Raw genomic sequence first — 21665 nt, 5'->3', positions numbered from 1 at the left:
TTGGTACTGAGAAGGAGACACCCTTACAAAGGGCAATCTTCCTCATAAATGTTTCTTACAAGAAGGTAACCTCTGGTCAGGTTTCAGAGCTTCACTTGTGTCTGCTGTTTCTTAAAAATAACCAGCTTAAAATAATCGATATGCCGATGTGTATTTTGGGGTGGTGTATTTTGCTCCCCTTCATTGTCTAAAAAAATAAACAAAACGGGTTACTACTGAAGGTGCTCTTCTTCTAGTTTGAAACCTTTGTTCAGATGTACAGTTGACCCTTGAACAACATGTGTTTGAACTGTGCGGGTCCACTTACATGCAGTATTTTTCAGTTCAACTGAGTGGGTCAATTGACCTGATGTTTCAAACCCACGTTGTTCAGGGGTTAACTGGCAGGTGGGAATCCATGCACGCAGAGGGCTGACAAATTACACAGGAATTTTCTGCTGTGCAGGTTGTTTTCAGCCTCTAATCCTGACATTGTTCAAGGGTCAGCTCTAATCGCAATCAAGATAATCTGTATTTAAGAACCATCGAGAGGGGAAAAAAGCCTTGGTTTGTACTTCAGACAATTTGAATCGACTGTTCCCGCAGCCAGAGTTGGCAGGGTTAATGTGCCCCAGCTGAGAAGCCCTGCTGTTACCTTCTGGCAGCCCATATGCAGATGCTGTTATATTAATTACAAAAGAAAACCGGATTAACTCCGAAGTCCTTTAACTGTCAGTGGGGTAGCTGCTGCAGTTCTGAAGCAGGTTTTCTTCCTTCCTCCTCCTGCCGGTCTGCAGTTTCTCATCTCCCCTCTAGAGAACTGCTAAAACATCACAGTCGCCCTCAAAGCCCCTGGCTAGTGCAGTCACCCTTTTGATCTGCAGTTACAGTAGATCCAGGGAGAGCTCATGTAATTAAATTCACATACAACCTAAGATAAAAACAACCAGACCAACCACCCATCCCCTCAATTACTTTTCCTTTAACAGTTAAAATCTGATGGAATCCTGAAACTTGAGAACTGGAAAGGATGTTAAAAATGATCTAATCCAACTCCCTTCATTCAGTGATGAGAAATCCGAGGCTGAGAAAAAAGTGGATTGCCAAAGTCACAGAGCTAATCAGCGGTGAGGCCTGGGGTCAGAATACCTCCCTCCTCTCTAGTGTTCTTTCTGCTTTGATGCTGCACTACTCCCTCACCGAACCAACCATGAGCCCTTTGCTGAGAGAAGCAAGGAGTTGAACAATCTAGTTTCGCCTTCGTTTCTCCACGCCCTTGATCAATAAAAAAAGCTCAAGAGTTGTGGGGGAGGCAAAGGGCTTGGATAGTGAGGTATTGAAAGGCCAATGTCGATACCCGTGTGGAAGAGCTCTCTTCAGAGCGACTGGCGGCACATGGAACCCTAGCAGTGCACGGGCCCAAGAAGGAAAGCTTCATTCAGTGCCAGCCCCTCCTGTTGCACTGCTCTATGGTGGTTTGACACCAGCAGGTTTATTTGTAGCGACTGTTTTGTCACTACAGAGATGGAGGTGTGTGATAATTTGGGTCAGATGAATGGGTGTGTCTGCTGTGGTTTTTGACTCATGAAGAGCATGTTTCAATGGCTTTCCTGTAGTTGACATTTTCTCAGAGATGTTGAGATCTCTCCCTCTGGTTCTGAAAAATGCTTAGTTTGTTTTCATTGTCTGTTATCCACTCTTCTAGCCAGAGCAGCAGCAAAACTCATTTAGGTTTTATGTTTTTATTAGGTACCGATGTCTGTTTAGGAGTGAGGAAGTTTGTCAGAATGAACTTAACACTTACTTGAGGATCTGAGGACTGGGGAAGAGGAAGGACAGGAAGGGTAGCTGAGAGTAAACCTAGTAGGACTTCTCGCTGCTCAGGCTGAGGAGTAGTTAAATTCTGCAAGGTGCGTCCCGTTGTCCACGTCTGTTTTCCATGTTGAGTTGCAGGACGTTTTTAGGAATGATAGTTGATCCTGAATGGTTCATTGTGGTACTGGAGTTTTCCGAGTCCTTAGTGGAACCACTTACAAATTTCTGTATAGACAGTTCTCCACCATAAATGGATTCTCACACCGCAAACAGAAGTCTAATATAAAGTACTATGTTTCAGTTGTTGTGTTGGGCGTTTTAGTAATTACAACAGATAACTAGAGTAGAGTGGTAAGTGTTTGGTTGTGAACATGATACAAAAGGACTCAGGACAAGCCGATTATTTGCTAAGTGGTTACACAAGAAATTGTCTGTATCCTATTGTACCCGGAAAAGATACCGGGGTTCGGGCTGCCTGTCACTACCAAATCCAATAAGCAATGACAGCGATTGAGTCTTTTATGGGCGCTTTATTCAGATGGCTGGTGATCCGAGAAGATGGCAGGTTCATACCCTAACAAACCATCTTCTTCTTCTCTTTCCCAGCCAGATCTTTTATAACGGGGTTGGGGGAGGACAAACAAGGTGCAGTGAAGGCTTTGAAATTCAGGGAGGATTAGGTGAGCGAAGCTGCAGCTTTCCTGTTCTCAGCAGTTAGCTGTTCCCAAGGGGGGTGGGGGGTGGTCACACAAAAGGCCTGGATGCCTCCAGCATGTCCCCAGGCGGTAATCTCTAGCCAGTGCCCCAGGAGGTCGGCTGCTTTTCTCAGGAGCCAGGATGGGCCTTATCTGTAGTTTCTGAAACAAAAGCTTAACATACACATTACTTGCTAGACTTACAACTTTTTACCTTAAGCTAAAATTTTCCAAGTCTTGAGTCCCCTGTCACTATTGCTTTTTTTTAAGATTTAATTTATTTTTAGAGAGAGGGGGAGAGAGAGAGAAAGAGAAATATCAATGTGTGGTTGCCCCTCACATGCCCCATCTTGGGGACTTGGCCCTCAACCTAGGCATGTGCCCCAACTGGGAATCGAACTCGCGACCCCTTGGTTTGCAGTCCGGCACTCAGTCCACTGAGCCACACTAGCCAGTGCTGTCCTATTGCTTTTGATTTTAGGTCAGAAGTAGATCACTGGTCTGGTGTTTTACTCTTGTGCTTAGTAAATACCTTACACAAAATTAGGCACTCAGTTAATGCTTTTTGCTTTTTTAAAGGAACTCATTTCTTCGCCAGGAGAGGAGATTTCCTGACCTCAGGCCTGTCGTTGCTGATGTGCATGTGCAGGCCATGTGCTGTACTTGTAGACAGACCTGAAAAAATGCTCCAGGAAATGTGCAAGAGGGGTCTAGGTGAAAGCAAACTACTGTGAACCTTTTGGTGGCGGCATTTGTGGAAGAGAAGGAGGTTTTGTAACTGGAAAAGATACTGGTGTTCGGGCTGCCTGTCACTACCAAATCCAATAAGCAATGACAGTGATTTTTTTTTTTAAGATTTTATTTATTTATTTTTAGAGAGGGAAGGGAGGGAGATAGAGAGAGAGAGAAACATCAATGTGCAGTTGCTGGGGGAGAGAAACATCAATGTGCAGTTGCTGGGGGAGAGAAACATCAATGTGCAGTTGCTGGGGGTTATGGCCTGCAACCCAGGCATGTACCCTGGCTGGGAATCGAACCTGGACACTTTGGTTCCCAGCCCGTGCTCAATCCATTGAGCTACACCAGCCAGGGTGATTGAGTCTTTTATGGGCGCTTTATTCAGATGGCTGGTGATCTGAGAAGATGGCGGGTTCATACCCTAACAAATCATCTTCCTCTTCTCTTTCCTGGCCAGATCTTTTGTAAGGGGGTGGGTAAGGACAAACAAAGTGTGGTGAGTGCTTTGAGATTCAGAAGCTGCAACATTCCTGTCCTGGGCAGTGAGCTGTTTACAAGGGGGAGGGGTAGTCGCCTGCTGCTTCCTGGAACAAAGGTTCGGATGTCCCCAGGAGGTAGTCCTCTATCAGTGCCCCAGGGGATGAGCTGCTTCTTCCAGGAGCCAGGTGGGGCCTTATCTGTAGTTTCAACATACACGTTACAGCTTTTTACCTTAAGCTAAAATTTTCCAAGTTTTGAGTCCCCTATCAGTTTGAGAATTCGAAACAGTAAGTTTGTGGCAGGATAGGTACAGTCTAAAGTAGACCAGCCTCTTCAATGAGTCCAGGCTCTCTTGCTTCATTCATAGGGACAAAATAAATAGCTCATGGCGGTTTAATACAGCTCGTGGTTAAGTGACTACAGTGATTACTGTTTCAGTTGGGGCCACCCCAGATTTCGATTAAGATGTAAGACCCGCCTTCTGTCAGCCTAGGAGCTGTGTGTCTGTGCCTTTCTGAACAAACGCAAGGGTTGCTGAGTCACAGACAGAGGCAGGCCAGGCACTGAACGAGTCGGGGATTCTGATCGAGTTCAGAATCTGAGTTTCCATCAACTAATTTCTGGTTCCCTGTCTCAAACAGAGGCTTTCATACTTGAGGAAGTCTTCGGTTCTTTTTTGAATACTGTTTGCCTTGTTTGTGGAATTGTGGTTGTCCTGAAAGAATGTTTTTGAGAGAGATCACGTCTTTTTCTCGATGTACCTGGATTTCACCCTGACAGGCCGTTCTTTCCCTTCGTCTCACTCAGGGTCTTGCCACCCATAGACTCGGGGAGTGTGATTTAATTAGGAGATACTGATCTTGATGAGCACTCATTTTTTTAAAGAAAACACATGATTTGGCCGCTGGGATGCTGTTGCCAGCTATCAGAAAGGTGAACCAGAAAAGATTCTAGAGTTTATGTAAACTTGAATAAATTTTAATTTTAGTGTGTGTGTGTTCAGAGATTAGCTCATATATATAGTTATGAAGTATGTCATAAAAGAGGAAAATAACAAAGCTAAAACTTCATATGGTAGTGACATTTAAAAAGGCTGAATGTGTTCAAGTACTAGGTCTTCTGTGGTCACAAGGAGGATTTTCATTTTGACATATTCAGGTGTAGTTTTTCCTTGTGTACAGGTGGGCACAGGTAACCAGGTTCTTAGTGATGGGGACAAAGAATTGAACCGAACACCCAGTTTATAGCAGAGAACATGGGAGCAGGCCAACTCCAAGAAGAGATTGACCTCATGGGCTGGAGGGACTTTATTCTTATAGGGCGGATCCTTCCTGGCTAGTTTTGGTGGGCTTTTACTGAGCATGTGCAAGTAATTGTATTACTTTAAAGCTACTGTACATATGGTCTGCCATGATTTTCCCTGATTGGCCACCAGGGAAGAGGGTCCCACAATGCTACCGAATTGACCCCCATTTCTCCTGGGGTCCCCCTGCGCTAGGTTCACCTTCCCCTTTGCCAGAGAATCATAGCTCTCCATGTTAGAGATTGGTGAAAAGGAAAGGAGTTGTTTATTCAAGTTGTACAGACTAAATGTAATGACTTAATGTCTTCATCAAAATCCCAAAGTCCCTTAACACCCACAAACACACACAGTCCTTCCTTCCCCCCTTTGCCCAGTCTGGGGTACCGTATCTCAGGGAAAGAAATAGAAGTCCATGGCTCAGGCAGCTCGCGGTTCTTTCCAGTAATCCGTGCTCGGCTGGTAGGCCTCCCTCGGTTCCCAGCACCATCAGCTGTGTTGCTGGGATCTCCAGCTAAAGCTGCGTGGTGATTCTTTGCTAAAGCCGAGTGGTGGTTCTTCTCATGGCTGCAGGGGGATCCCCCCCCTGCCAAAAGTGTGTGGTTTTCCTTACATGGCTGCAGCCACGTGCTTCCCTCTCCTTACATGGCTGCAGCCACGTGCTTCCCTCTCCTTACATGGCTGCAGGAGTCTCCACTCAGCCAAAACCGCATGGTTCTCTCTTCAATGGCTGCCAAGTCTGGGTTTAAATATCCTTCCAGCTTTACTGGGCTCTATCATGAGTCTGCTCAGGGGTGGCCCCATGTTGTGGAGCCAGTCATCTCCAAGTTCTCACGCAGGCACTGTAACTAGGGGGAGTTGCCTCCCAGTTACATCTTGGGGGGAAGTTCCTTACATCCCCCCTGACTCATAGCCTGGCCACAGCTATTTAACATATCTATGCAACCAGTTAAAGGTTATAGATATGTTAAATGACCATGCCAGAGGTTAGCTACAAAGGTTTGCTATGCAAAACCACTCTCAATGGCCCTGCTCCATGTATCCCTTCCCCCAGCTCACACCTGTGGTGGAGGGTGAGGACATCCTGTATATCTTTCTAATATTTCCTGGACACCTTGAGTTCTGAACGCCATTACAAATCCTTCTTTTGGGGACCCTCTGGCTGCACCCTCCTACACTTGGACTCACATCCCAGTTTGTGGCTTTGTCAATTTAATGATCTTGTGATTGTGCCTAAGTCCTTGTAAACTTCTTAGGCTGTCCCTCCACTGGATGAAAAAGGAAGGCGAGAGGGTAAGATCAGGCCACTGCCACCTTTCTGGATGGAAACAGCTGCTTTGGGGATGAGCCCCAGAGGAGAATTCTGCTTGATATTGAGGAGCCTTTTCTGACCTGGGTGTTTTCCTGATACCTCCTTCAACCAAGAGCCTCCTAGAAATTCCTTCTCTAGGACCCTGGCATCCTAATGGGGTCTCTGTGTGAGTCTCTCTGCCCTCCTCACTCTTCTCTCTGTCCTCCTTTCTCCTTCTCCACCCTCCCCTTCCCCAACCAGGCCAGCTGAGCTGCATTTCCTTCCCACCTAAGGAAGAGAAGTACCTCCAGCAGATTGTGGACTGCCTCCCCTGCATCTTGATCCTCGGCCAGGACTGTAATGCCAAGTGCCAGCTATTGAACCTGCTATTGGGGGCACAGGTGCTTCCTACTACCAAGCTGGGCAGTGAGGAGAGCTGTAAGCTTCGGCGCCTCCGCTTCACCTATGGGACTCAGACTCGGGTCAGCCTGGCGCTCCCCGGCCAGTATGAACTAGTCCACACTCTGGTTGCTCACCAGGGCACCTGGGAGACCATCCCTGAGGAGGACTTGGAGGTCCAAGAGGACAGTGAGGATGCTGCCCATGTTTTAGCCGAACTGGAGGTGACGATGCACCATGCTCTCCTACAGGTACCAATCTCATACTTATACACTTATACACATGTATACCAGCTTTTCTTGTGTTTGAGCTTTTTCAGAAAGTAATTTGGCATTACATACCCTGGGCTCTGAGCATCAGCTGATGAAGTCAAAGGAACATAGTCTAGGAACTTGGAAATGGACATGGTTGTAGCAGAGCCCATCACTGCACAGCCCTGGGCAATTGGCTCGTCTCCTTGCCTCCTATCTCCCTTTCTAAAATAGAGGGAATGTGATACTTGCATCTCGACATGCTTTTACAGAATAATTATGATTGGGGTTAGAAATCCTTTTCCTTTCTTAGCAGGAAGGTGTTGCTAGGAGTGCCTGTAGCCATCCCTTTCTAAAAGGAGCAATAAGACGATGCATAATTAATGTTCTTGTGAGAGTTGAGATGAGCAAAAAATTTTGTGAGATTTTCCTTAGGCTTAGCCATCACTTGCTGAACTAAGTGGGATAGATCATGTTGCACTTTCTAAGGAGCTTGGGAATGTGAGGGCAAGTCTGGCCCAATGTTACGAGATCGAGAGATCCCGGCACAAGAAGAATGTCATTTGCTTCTCTTTTGCAGTAAACTCTCCAAAGAAAACACAGGCCTTGTGGCATATCCTAAGAATCACGTTGTCTCTCTGGTATTCCTGTCTCCACTCAGGGAGGACTCCTCTCTTGTGCTGGGACTGGGCTATTTTATTAGACTAGATGGGGATCAGCAAAGGATGTGACTATGCCTGAGGGTCAGGAGTGGGTAGGAATGAAAGAATGTAGACGCTGTCAGAATAGAGTCCATCACCTTGGTTAGCAGTGCCAGGAAGAAAGAGCTAGGTTGGCCAGACTAGGAAAGTGGTTTCTTTTTTCTTAAAACCTCTTCACCTCCCCTTGTTCTAACAGGCTTGATCTCCCGGGCAGTGAAAGAGCCCTTTGGTTGTGGCCATGGTCTATATGATATTCTTGAAGTAGAAACTGTCACTTCCTTCCAGAGCCCACTTTATTTATTTTTTTAAGATTTCATTAATTTATTTTTAGAGAGGGGAGGGGAGGGAGAAAGAGAGGGAGAGAAACATCAATGTGTGGTTGCCTCTTGTGTGTCCCCCACTGGGGACCTGGCCTATAATCCAGGCATGTGCCCTAGACTGGGAATTGAACCAGTGACCCTTTGGTTTGCAGGCTGGCAATCAATCCACTGAGCCACACCAGTCAGGGTCAGAGCCCACATTTATTTTACCTTGATAAAAGCTAGAGGGGGCTATGTATACAAGGGGAGGGCAGAAAACCCAGAATTTATTTATAAAAAATTATGTATTTAGTCTTACATGTTTAAGCTTTAGTCACTTCCAAAGTACTCTCCACTTGATGCAGTACACCTATAGAGACGTTTTTTCCACTGCCCAAAATAGTTTTTGAACTTGTTGATTTTGATGCCTTTAGTGCTTCTGCCATTTTTTGTTTCACCTCTTTCATATCAGCAAAATGTTTTCCTTTGAGGACTTCTTTCATCTAGGAAAACAAAAAAAAGTCACTCGGGGTGCGATCAGGTGAATAGGGAGGATGGGGCACGGAGTATGCCCTTTTTGGTCAAAAACTGCTGAACACTCAGCGCACTGTGGGCAGGTGTGCTCGTAAATCACCCACCATGAAATGGGCAAACATATTGAAAGATTCCTAAAAAAAAAATTCAGTGGTGCCAAACGCAGCCTCTCACACCACCACCAGCTCATACACTGAAACAGATGGTTCCGAGAACACTCACCTAGTGGAGGAAGCCTGTTCTACAAGGGGCCCACCCTCCAGAAGATAGTTCCGTTTTGGGGGGGGTTCCCCCTCGCATAAGGCAGCATTTTCTCTCAGGACAGTTTCAGTGGTGGCTTTCCTGTTTTCATACCTAGAGCTCTCACACTTCTTAGCTCAGGGACAATTGCGAGAGTTCTTAGGTCACTCTGAGAGCAATTCTTGTATATTGACTGAGGCTCCTCATCCTCAGGTGACCCATGGACTTCTTCACAAGTCATAAGGATTTGACCTGTACATGATCTGTCTCTAGTATACTGCCCTGGTCTGGTTTTCTCCAGTTTTCAGTAGCTCAGTGATTTTCATACTTGTAGATTTTAAAACATTGTAAGAAATAACAATTTATAACAGGACCCAGTACATATGTACACATGTACATTTGAAATAGTTTCATGAAATAATACTTCTTGCAAAACACTGTGATATTTTCCTTTTTATTCTGTTTGAGTTCATTTTGAAAAAACGAATGGTAGCAACCACTAAATTGGTGCTATGGCCTGATACCTTGTGACCTGCAGCTCACCCTGTTCAACAGGTGACACGCCCGCTCTAAGTGGGGCGGTGAGTTTGCCTGCTGTTGCCTTTTAAAAGCAAGCTTAGAATGTGAGCAGAACCGTTGCAGGGGGAGCAAGTTATTTGGTTTCTTGGTGCCCCTTCATTTTATTGGTTTCATTTTTTAAATGTTTTATTTATTTATTTTATTGATTTCCATTTTTGATGCCCATTTACTTCTGCTCCATGAATGGAGGTGACACGAGAAGGGGGAGTGAGAGCCTTGCCCAGGTGCACGTCTGAGCACCCACCTTCCCGGGAGAGCTGCCAGCCCCGCTCCTGGCCCGTGCTGAGATACCAAACAGCTTTCTCTCCATACAGTTGAAGTATACATTCTTGCTTAAGGAATAGTCTTCTCTTTTCTTGAGGAGTTCGCTAGTCTTTGTTTCTGTTTCATGTGGTTTCTGAGGCTTCCTTAGCCAGTGTTTCTCCGGGTCTGCTTTATTCTCTATGGTTTTGATGTAGAAATAGCAACGGGCCCCAACGGTTCACAGTTTACAATCCCTTGATGTGGAGCCGCAGAGTGACCTTAGCAGCCTTGGTGGAGCTCGGGCCGCCCTATCTCTAGTCAGGCTCCTGTCCCCGTGAAATACAGCAGCCATGCCCAGCTCGCTGCTGGGGGCATTTCCCCGCCACCTGGGAGATTTTCGTGCTGGTGAGAAAGATCTTTTTATTGGGCTCCCTTTTTAGGACCAGCGAGCTAGCTCTGTGCAGCCCTTCCATCTGGGGTGTGCGGGCGGTAAAGAAAGGAAACACTGAACAAAGGAAACCAAGATTGAATTAAGGGAAATGAAGGTTCATTTTTAGCTGTCAAACTATCAAAGCAGAAGTTTTCCTTACCCTCTCATACAATGGTCGTCCTTCTAACGCACTACTTTCAAGTCCCCATAAATGAACCCTTTTCAGTTTTTCCGGAATAGGCCAGCGAACCCACAGTACTCGGCATTCTCAGCTTTTCAGTTCTGGGTCTCCTGAGATTCTTGGTTCATAATTCATTGTTAGAGGAACATGTCAAGCCATTAGTTTCTGAAACCTTGTTTATTGTTAAATTTTAAAAAACACAAAACAAACAAAGTCATTTTACAGCTGGCAACACATTTCGCCGCTCACCATGTGTGCTGCTTTTGTCTTCGTGTACAGACACGTTTCCCCTTCTGCACCCCACCCCTTTCTGCACGTACATCTTCCCGCCTCGTTTTCTCTTTTTTCCTCTTGTAAATCTAGTGGACCCCAGCAGTGTGCCTCAGAGTCATCTCAGTCTATGTGTGTGGTGCATGTGTATTTTTTTCCGACGAACACTGCAAGAAAAGGAATGAACAGAAGTGCAGAGGATTAAACCTCCCTGGCCTGAGGTGCGATCCCTGCGTCCCAGCAGTGCAGTTTCATTCCCCGGGGCTGTTCCACAGCCCCCAGCGGGCCTGCTCTTATTAGCAGCCTGCCCGTCCCTGCCAGGTGTTCTCCAGCCCTTTGGACAGATGTATGTGTCACCTGGCAGCCAGCCTGCCATATGCTAACACCTTTTTTGGCTCATGGTGATGTCTGGTAGGGTGTATTTCAGTGAACTGAAGTAGATTGATGTTTCTAGGAAAGGTCTACTAGCAAGTAAACTTTTTTTTTTTTACTATTTGTAACATTAACCAGTTGGAGTTAAAAAGTTTTCTGTTTATAATCCTCAATCAGTAGCTTTCGATAGAAAAAATCTGTTTTGTTATACAGACATTGTTGATATTTTAAATTTCTCAGCAGTTAACACTTTCACAAGCTAAAATCATTATAAAGGATCTTACTTAAAATGACAACAGTTTACACAAAATTTTAAATCCAAATGGTTTTTTAAAAAATGTTTAAAGATTTAAAAAAATTATTTTTAGAGCGAGGGGCAGGGATAGAGAAAGAAAGGGAGAGAAGCATCAATATGTGGTTGCCTCTCGGGCCTGGCCTGCAACCTAGGCATGTTCCCTGACTGGGATTCAAACCCGCAACCCTTTGGTTCTTAGGCCAGTGCTCAATCCACTAAGCCACACCAGTTGGGGCTAAACATTTTTTAATGCTTTATTTTTTATTGTATTTTTTTATTACCAGTTATCCCCTTCATACCCTTTTCCACCTCCATCCACCCCTTCACCTCCGCCCCCGCCCAGTCATCACACTGCTGTCCCTGCCGTGATTTCTTTTCCTTTGCACAGTCCCTCAGGTCCCCCAGTCCTCCCCCCCCCGCACCCCCCCCCCCAAACCATCGGCCTGCTCTGTCTGTTTTGAATCTCTCTCTGTTTTGCTTATTGGTTCTGTTTGTTCTGAATATTGTTTGTTGCTAGAAGGTTAGCTTCTCTCAATTTTTGTCTAGTTATTGGCATTTAATATGGCACTTTATAGAAGTAAATTTGTTGTATGTTGCTTACTTTCTTAGATACCATATCTTCTCTTGAATATATCTAAATCGAAAGATAATGGTTGATTGGTAAAAAGTAGGAAAGACATCTGGGTGAGGGTTCTTAAGGCAAGAAGATCCTTTTGGGAGGAGAAAGTGTATGAAATTAGGCCAAAACTGGCCATTTCAAGACAAAGAAATGAAGTTGGGATAACATATATGAGACAGAGAAGTAATGATATTCAAGAGATAGTAAAATAAAGAAACCGAGGTTTTCTGGATCAAAAGGAAAGGGAAACTAAAGTGATATGTTTAAAAAGAAAAGGATTTGGGAGGTTCAGGCAAATGCTAAATCTCTTCTAGGCAATAGTCCTGTTCTTTGATTTTAGCATCTCTCTGACCTTTCCCCTACTGCACACTAACATGCATAATGAAATGTAACCGTCCTGCATACACTGTTTTTTGCCAAGAAACCTGGGAACACTCATTATAGGTTAACTTACCTATTAAGGATATGTGTAGTTTAGAGGCAAGGTTAAAAAAAAAGAAATCCCTGTGTTCACTAGAGAAGCCTTGATATCTCTTAAGAACAGTTTTCTCAGTTCACCTCCAGTGATTAATTTTTGGCCTTCCAAGGTTGGCTCTTGGGAAGAAAACCTGTCCCAAGATCAGTCTTAATCTTAATCTTCCTCTTTTGTCTTCTCCCTTTTCTGGGAGCCTGCCTCTTTCCTGCACCAGATGTCTTCTTCCCTCTTCCCTGTCTCAGAAATCTGCTAGTGTTTCCCTTTGAGAAGGGGGGCGGGGGGGGGGGTGGCGGGCCAGTAGGGAATCTTTCCCAGTTCAGAGACTGAGAGGTCGGAAGTACTGTCACTGTGCAGAAACTGTTGTTGGGACTATGAAAAATATTTTCTCTTGACTTCTTTTCTGATATCTCACCCCGTCCTTGTAGGGTTGTTTCGTAGCAGGGCCTTTACTCTGCAGCCAGCATATACTTCTTAACACAGAATACAAGCATTGCTCGGATCCTTGAAATCATCTTGTCCGACCTTTATTCCTCTTTCAGAACGTACCTGACAGATGGTTCCTGACGAACAGTGGACCTTCAGTTATTTAAACATGGTGCTTGTAGTCAGGTGGACCTGGCTTCATAGCCCGTCTTTGTCACTTAGAACTGACTGTGTCATTCTGGTGCTCAGTTTGCTCATTTGTGAGATGGGGGCAGTTAGCCATCTCTTTTAGGACTGGTGTGAGTTGAGGCTTAAATGACAGAGTGTATGTGAAGCACCCAGCAGTGTCTGGTGCGCAGAAGCCAGTTCCCTCCTCCCTTTGTGTGAGTTAGTCAGTGTCCTTGAGAAGAGGATTGCCTAATCTCTGTCACTCGTCCCTTCCCTGAGAACTGTCCCTGTTGGAACTCCCTCCTTTTGTCAAACCTGAGTCCTCCTGGTTCTAATTTACTTACAATTATGATTCTCCTATACCTAGAGACAGAGTTTTTCATAATTCATTATGAAATACTTTTGTAATAGAATGAAAAAAGAGAAATGTTATAGAAAGGCAAATAATATAAAAGCTAAGTCATAAAGTTAATAGGTAAAAAAAGTCTTCCCTTCCTCCTTCTCTCTTCCACTATTTTGTCTGTCTGTCTGTCTCTTTCCTTCTCAATGGGTATAGTAAGTGGTAAAAGAAAAAAGCTTCAGATTCCTACTTTACCTATACCTGTGGGTGTTTGAATATCCATTGGTAGAATGTGAAGTGTCCATTCAGTACATTCTTGTAAACTTGTCTTTTACAGACAGGAAGTATGAAATGCAGAGAAGATAGTTCTGATCCTTAAGGGCTCCATGCTTATCAGTTGAGGTGCAGAGCCCCTGTTTTGGAGTGTTTGGGTTTGTAAATATATTCCCACTTTTAGCATCATGCTTTCTGTGGTTAGTTTAGGGATTTGGTTGGGGTTGTGTTTTTTCCGAAGTCTTGTTTCTGGCACCTGAGTTACCATACTGATACTTGTACTGAGTAGGGAGATGAGCTTGCATCCATTCCATGCTGACCGCTGCATAAAGCTTTGGGTTGGCTTCAGACCAGTCCCAGGTGCTTCTGAGGCAGGCGTGATATAGCCCTGGAGTTGCAGCCCCCCTGTGAGACTGCACCCACAAGAGTCAAGGTATTTTCTACAATGTAACAAGAATAGAGAGGTGTTTTTCTTAATATGTAAATAACATTTAAGAGTAATAATGAGTTCCAGGAGCTATATAAGAATAAAGAAGAATTAATCCTGTGTAAAAATAAACACAAACAAACAAGCAACAACAAAAAAAAAAAACCCTTGCCTTTCAGCTGCCCTATGAGAACTGCATGAGAGAATTGACAGTAAAAATGGGAAGAATTTGGGGACAGGGATGAAGTTGAGGATGTGTCCATGGGGGAGCAAGTCAGGACAACTATATCGTTGTGTTCTTTTCTTTTGTGTGACATAAACCTGAGGTTTCAGGCCTGCAGAGAAAGCAGAGACAGCTGTGACCTACCCGAGGACATGGCCGCCTTCTGTCTGAAGCGGCAGTCAGCGTGGCCATTCTTGGCTGGAAACGGACGCCAGCCACGCGCCATGGACACAGAGCTCAGGGCTCTCATCAGTGGAGCTGGCCATCTTAGGGAGCTGTCAGGCCTCCTCAGCAGCTGCGTGATTCCTTCTTAGCATTTAAGATAGTGGCATTTACATCAAAAACAAAACCGAAGAGGTGAATTCTGGTGTCTGCAGAGTAGCAGTCTCCTCTCTTGCATTCTCAATCTTACGAAGAAAATTGATGGTAACGTCAACATTTGTAGATCCCATAGATTTGTGCAGAATGCATCCCACAGAGGAAATCTCTGTAGGAATCTACTGTGACTTAAAATGGAAGTATGGGGTATTCTCACGCTTCCCTGCGATTAGAGTTAGGAGCAAAATGCTCACTCACTGCATCATTCTTGGAGTAGAGGCAGACAGCAATTCCAGATAAATATGTGGGATATGGGTTGAAAGGCAGGAAATTTTACTTGTGGTTAATTTTTAAAAAATTATTTATTGATTTTAGAGAAACTAAGGGAGGGGAAGAGAAACATCAATTTGTTGTTCCACTTACTTTATGCATTCATTGGTTGCTTCTTGTATGTGCCCTGACCAGGGCTAGAACCTGCAACCTTGACATATCTAACCAACTGAGCTAGCCGGCCAGGATTACTCATGGTTATTGAAAGTGGTTTTGAGCAAGTAGTAAAGGCATCACTTATTTATCCATTCCTTTGACATTTATTTGTTGAATGCTTACTAAGTGCCAGGCACTGTTCTAGGAACTGGGAAGGAACACAGCCTTCCATGGAACAGGCATTCTGAGGTCAGACTTCCCTCGCAGGTGGTCATGATGGGGCCCAGAACAGGTCTGGCTTGTCCTCTATCAGTTATTTTTTTTACTCCCTGTCTCCAGGAGACAGTGCTGACTTCCTTTTTGTTTATAACTGTGAGGCATGAGTCATCCCTTCACCATAAGTATTGCAGAATCTCATATCGCATTCCGGTCTAATCTGTGCTCCTGCCAAGGGCTCAGCCAGCAGCCCTTTTTTCCTGTCCTCCAGAAGTCATGACAGAACAGTGAGGACAACTGTACAAGTTACTGAGGAACGGGGAGGAGCGCATGGTACTTGTTTTCTGTCCATTCTTGTTTAGTACAGGATGTATTGAGGAGTAGACAAGTTCTTTCTAGGTGCCAGCATGTCAGGTAATACCCCCCCATTAAAAAACCTTGAATCCATTTAAAACAAATGAATTTGCATCCCTGAGCACGTCAAGTCAGCCAGGTCTTAGAAAGGATATTGATTCTACAAATGGACTTGGCGGCCTTGGCCAATGGTTCTGTTGCACACACAAGATGGTCCTTTGAGGAAAACCTGGAAATTTATTTTAGAATTTTAACAAAATCTATCAAATAAACAAGCAAATAAAAATTCTTCCTGAAAATTTTCTAAACAATACTTACTTTGGTTTTCAATATTTCGGCTTTTATTTATTTTAGAGAGGGGGAAGGAGAGGAAGAGAAACATCAATGTGAGAGAGAAACACCATTTGGCTGCCTCTCACACACCCCTAACTGGGCATCTGGCCTGCAACCCAAGCATGTGCCCTTACTGGGAATCAACCGGTAACCTTTTGCTTCATTGGACTGTGCCCAGCCAACCTGGCCAAACCAGTCAGGGCGACTTACATCTTTTAAAACGTACATATTTAAGACAGCTTTGTAATTTTAAAATAAATGTTTTTGAGAACACTTTCATTAATAATTCTCTACCATATTATATTTTCATTTCTTGAGATATTCTTGTAGTCTTTTTCTAGTTATATGAAATTATAATATTGGCATTTAGGTGGTTGTATGTTCTGCTCTAAACGTTACAAGTTCTTACCCACCTTTTCCATATGCCTCATGAAATGATTCTTACTCTAGCAGTGTGACTCAAGGGAGTGAAAGAGGGTTTGTTTGGAATAGCATGGTGAGTGTCAGATGAATCTTCCAGTCAGAAAACATTTCATGCAATTCAAGGCACAGATGACGCAGCAGATTTCTTCTTGGCCCAGGCTTGGGTGGAAAATAGGTGGATTTATGCAGTGTCTGCTCAAATACAAATGGTGAGATACTAAAAACACTTTCAGCTTTAGAGTTAAAAGGGGCCAGCCAAATGGCACTTATGTGACGTACTTTAGAATAAAACTTACTAGTGCTTTGTTGGGGAAGGTGAAACCTTTATGCTTTGCTGTGAATGGGAGAGATCTCTCTTTCTCTCTCTCACACACACACACACAGTATGAGAAACAATAGGCTGGCATTTCTTAGTTCTTTCTTACTTAATCTAGAGAAGGAGATCAAAAAGGCAAGAGGTCCTAGGTTTTGATATTTGAAAATCTTCCATCAGAAATACACATTGCTCAAATAAGGTAAAAAATGAAAACAGAATATTACTCTGAAAGAAACTAAACAAATTGTATATTTTTTAGATTTCAAATAAAGTAAAATTTCAACATCTGATAACTATTAAGGACACAAACTTGGGCAGATTTATGTTGAGTTCTAGCACGTAAAATGTGCTGGAATGCAGTGGAGGATTGATTTTGAGTTTGTAGATGCCTGAAGACGTCAGGAGTCAGTGTGCCTGTGGTGGTGCTACAGGCGTGAGTCTGCAGGTCAGCCCTTAGGTCCGGAATGCCAGGCACAGCAGCCCATTTCAGAGATACAGGGGAGCAGCATGTGCAGCAGACAGAAGTACATGCTCCGGAGTGCTTCAGGACCCTCAGGGAAGAAGTAAAATGCAAAGCAGAAGCTGTTGCCTAGGAAAAGGACCCGTAGAAGGTTTGTTTCTAAACCAGAGATCATTCTTGAAACTCACTTTAAGAACTTGGGTTCAGTCAAATGCAAAAGGCAGTCAGAAAAGCAGGGGCTTTTTAAATAAGACACAGGTTAATTTTTAAGAACTGCTATGCAGTTCCGGGCTTATGTGGCAGCTCTGTGGTCATCAGGTTTCCAGGCTCCTGGGGTTTTTTTGTTTCATGCTCCTTAACTCTGGGTCCACACTGAGGTTTACCTTATAGCTGCAGTGTACCACCTCTGCTCTAGATACCACGTCTGTGCTCCAGGTGAGCAGGGCAAGGCCAACAGGCATACTTCTTGGGAGAATCAAATCTTCTCTAAAGGGCTTTCCTGGCAGACCCATATGCTTAGTCTGCCACCCCTGTCTGTAGAGGACATTGCCTTCCCAAATAACGCAGTGGCTGAATATTGGATGGGCCGACTTTAGTTTCTGCTATACCACGTGGTCCTGAGAATAAAGGTATTTCCAGTACTTAAATGGCTAAGACTTTGGGACACCTGCAGACTCGTACAATAGGACAGTAATAATGTTGGTAGGCCTGGCTTTTAGTCTGCTGTAGCTCGATTGATTCAACCATATTGAGGACTTACTCTATTATGGACAGTGGAGTTATAATCATGAATAAGATAGACATAGTCACTGCCCTCAAAGCGTTTATTGGCTAAAGGGGAAAAATGTGTTTTAAATAAATAAATTTTAGATGTGTTAATAAGAAAAGGAGAGGCAGAGAAAAATGCTTTGGGATCATGTCACAGGAAAGCCTCTGTAAGGGTGTGACGTGACGTACACATCAAGGTTGAAAGGCTGCTGCAGAGCTAGCCGAGTGAGAGACGTGGGGATGGGGCTGTGGGATGGGTGCAGGGGCGGGGAGTGTTCCAGGCAGACTCAGTCTCAGTCGGACAGCTTCCGTAATAGTTCTTTCTTCTGTTTGTCTGTCTTCTTCATCAGGGAGAATTGTGAGTTTCCAAGCAGCAAAGGAAGTCAGGGACTAAAAAGTATTCTTTTCATCTGAAATGGCTAAGGACACTGCCATGCTTTCTACTTACTTGTTTTTTCACTCTCTCTAGATGAGTATTGGTAACTGATGAAGGAGGTGGAAAGATGACTGGGGGCACCCCAAAGTCCAGTTGCCCCATTATGGATCTGGATTTTGGTCTCAGTGTGGGACTTTGGGGAGGCAAGGATTAGTTGACCCTGAAGTGCTGATATGACCTCGTTACCCTTCCAGGATGTGGACATTGTGGTAGCACCATGCCAAAGCCTCCGGCCCACAGTGGATGTTCTGGGTGACTTGGCGAATGATTTCTTCCCTGTGATAACCTATGCGCTTCACAAAGATGAACTATCCGAGAGGGATGAGCAAGAGCTTCAGGAAATCCGAAAGTATTTCTCTTTTCCCATATTCTTTTTCAAAGTACCGAAGTTGGGCTCAGAGATCATTGACTCCTCCACCAAAAGAATGGAGAATGAGAGATCACCACTTCATCGCCAGCTAATTGACCTGGGCTATCTGAGCATCAGTCACTGCAACTGTGGGTCCTCTGGCCAGGACACGAAAGCTCAGAGCATGTTGGTGGAACAAAGTGAGAAGCTGAGACACTTGAGCACATTTTCTCACCAGGTGCTGCAGGCTCGCTTGGTGGATGGAGCCAAGGCCCTGAACCTGGTGCACTGCTGCTGCCTTGACATCTTCATTAACCAGGCCTTTGACATGCAGCGGGACCTGCAGATTACTCCCAAACGCCTGGAATATACTCGAAAAATGGAGAATGAGTTATATGAATCGTTGATGAATATTGCCAACCGAAAGCAGGAGGAGATGAAGGACATGATTGTTGAGACACTCAACACCATGAAGGAGGAGCTTCTGGATGACGCGGCCAACATGGAGTTTAAAGGTAGGTCCCAGAACACTTGGTGGGGTGCCAGGACTACAGGACCCTCTGCCCTTCCCAGCTGGGAATGGAGAAACCTCAGGGTTCTCTCATCTACGCCCTGTCACCAGCAGGCGCCTACTGGGAGTCATTTAGCCAGTGTGGCCTCTTGTTCTCGGAGACATTCCTGGAAGATGCCACCGTCATTCCTTCCCAGGACTATCAGCCCAACTGCTGGTAAATTCATCCTAATAGTGCTTTTTAATCTCCAGTTTATATCTGGAGCCCCTTGACCTTAATGGAGCTGGAAAAGAGCCACTCGAAGAATGTTACTAAGTCACGCTTTAACCTTGGCTCCTTTGGTGTAGCCCATTCCTTATTGGCTCTTTTTGTGTGTGAGTCTCCATTTTTTTTTTTCAGGCTGCTCTGGAAACCCAACTTAGGAGCCTTTCCCAAAGTAGTGTTTTTAGCTTTTCTGGTGGTCCCATTCTTAAAATGGCTCTTAACAAGATTGGGCCACAGAGGTTAGTCTTTTGGTGTCTGAAGTTTTAGGTGCTGCTGACTTTGTGTACTGACAGCTGTATAGACTTCCCTGCACCAAACATGAACTCTACCACCATTAGAATGGCATGGTTTGCAAGTTATGCTTTAGGTTCTCAACAGTGGCTGTATATCCAAATCACCTGGGAGGGGTTTTGAAAATACAGGTGCTCGAGACTGCTTAATTCTTCAAGAGTTTTTGACATGGGACCTAAGGGCATTATGTTTTTTTTTGGGGGGGGGGTTGTTTTTTCAAAAACAACCTCCCAAGGTGAATTATACTTATTGCCACTTTCTAGATGAGGGAACTGAGGCTTACACAGTAATTTGCTCAAGGTTACATAACCCCTAAATTGCAGAGGCAGAATTTGAGTCAATATAGTCTGATTCCTGAGCCCATACTCTTTTTTTCCATGCTTCACTGCTTCTCAATCTGTTCCCAGTTACGTGATGCCCCTATCTTTCTCGTAACCAGCTTCGAATCCTCAGCATTGCCTTTCGCTGTATTCTTTCTCTTTGTCCACTTCCATTTGGTTGCAAAGTCCTGATGAGGCTTCTCGCATATTTTATATCAATCTTTGCTTTTCTGTTCCCTCTTCTTTAGTCTGACTGAACTACTGTTACCTGGTTGATCTCACTGACACCTTTTTCTCCTTTCTCTAGTTCATCTTCACTGGCTCCCTGTTCCTACAGACTAAGTTTAGACTTCTTCACCTAGTATTAAAGATTTTTCCAAAGCCTAGCCCTTACCAGCTTTTTCGGTCATATTCCCTACTGTGCACCTTCATGTAATTTCTGTTTCAGGTGCTCTCTACTGCTTGTCATCTTCTGTATGCCCCTTTTTCTTTTTGCTCATGCCATACCCGAAACCTGAAATGTCTTTTATTGTCTGTGAATGCTACCTGCCCTTCAAGGCATCTTCCAAGTAACATTTTTCATGAAGTTGTCTTTGATTTTCTTAGCTAATAACCATTGCATTCATCTGAACTCCAGCATTTCATTTGTATTGAAATGTCTGACATATTTCACTTTCATTTTTTTATTAGCTTTTAACAATTATGTTTTTCTCTTTTCTAAAATCCTGAAGATGCAGGAGAATAGGATCTGGGACTTATTATTATATCCCTTGCAGCAAATAACGCAGAGTCTGTTACAGTAACTCTTTGGAGACTGAATGAGTATGTGAGTGATGGTATGTGGCCATTAAACTTACGGATACAAAGGAAACATGGTTGGCTTTAGCAAGCATAGGAGGCTTCATTTCTTACCGGTTTTTGTAAAGATTAACAAAATTCCCTCTTTGTTGAATTCCTACTGTAAGGAGGAGTTGCTAAGAAATGCTCACTTGCAGTGGAAATCCTGGGAAGTCTTCTGAGTCATTAAAGACCCTGGACTGGCAGTGCTGACGTCATAGTATACACAGGGCAGCTAAGTTGGGCAGACAGTGAAATACTCGATTGTCCGTCATTGCCAGGCGTATCACATTTGGTGTCTGGGGTGTAATGGCTAGTTCAGCAGATGTGGGAGTAACTGGAAACAAGCAGATCACGTATCTGGCCCTGTTAACTCCATTGTGTTTTTGTGGATCTACTTACTGGGTTGGCTATATATTAGACACAACTTATAAATTTGCTTCTTACCTTGTTCTGAGTCTTCTCTGGGTATTCTTGGGGCAATGATAAATAGATTTAGAAGAGATCTACAACATATTCTGTGGAGCCAGATTTCTATTAAGACTATATATTAAGTACTGTATACATGGTACTTAACTCAGAGGTATAGACATACTATCCCTAGTCATCCAGTTTTCCTCCATATCTGCTGCCTGCTGCTTTTTCACTTAATTCATATCTTGGAGACCTTTGATGAAAAGGTCTCTTTTATGAGATGTGTGTACAAATTGGTCATCTTGTAATGGCTATCTATACCTTATTTTATTTAACTATTCCCCTAATGATGAACATTTAGGCTATTTCTTTGTTTCTTTTATTTATTTATTTTCTTGCTATTACAAACTGTACTGCATTGATCATCATTATACATATATATCTCTGGGACTTGTAAGGGTATATTTCTAGAAAAATAACTTCTAGAAGCAGCGTAGTTAGGTCAGAGGTTATATAGGTTTTTGTTGTTGTTGTTGGTTAGTTAGTTTAGAATTTTGATAGATGTTGACAGATTTCCTCCAAAGAGGT

The 21665-nt window shown here is 44.0% G+C and overlaps 1 protein-coding gene across 1 annotated transcript in view; it reads left to right on the top strand.

Moving 5' to 3' along the window:
* DSTYK (dual serine/threonine and tyrosine protein kinase) overlaps window positions 1–21665 on the top strand; it is a 56005-nt gene that overhangs the window by 16876 nt on the left and 17464 nt on the right. The window contains exons 2-3 of the mRNA XM_045841421.1: window positions 6560–6948; window positions 18285–18954. Of these exons, the coding sequence (XP_045697377.1) occupies window positions 6560–6948; window positions 18285–18954 (1059 nt within the window). The remainder of the gene's footprint in view (window positions 1–6559; window positions 6949–18284; window positions 18955–21665) is intronic.

The sequence above is a fragment of the Phyllostomus hastatus genome, unplaced genomic scaffold (genome assembly GCF_019186645.2).
Source record: "Phyllostomus hastatus isolate PE091 unplaced genomic scaffold, TTU_PhHast_1.1 phas_contig_36, whole genome shotgun sequence".
Lineage (NCBI taxonomy): Eukaryota > Metazoa > Chordata > Mammalia > Chiroptera > Phyllostomidae > Phyllostomus > Phyllostomus hastatus.
This window is presented reverse-complemented; position numbering and strand designations above follow the sequence as displayed.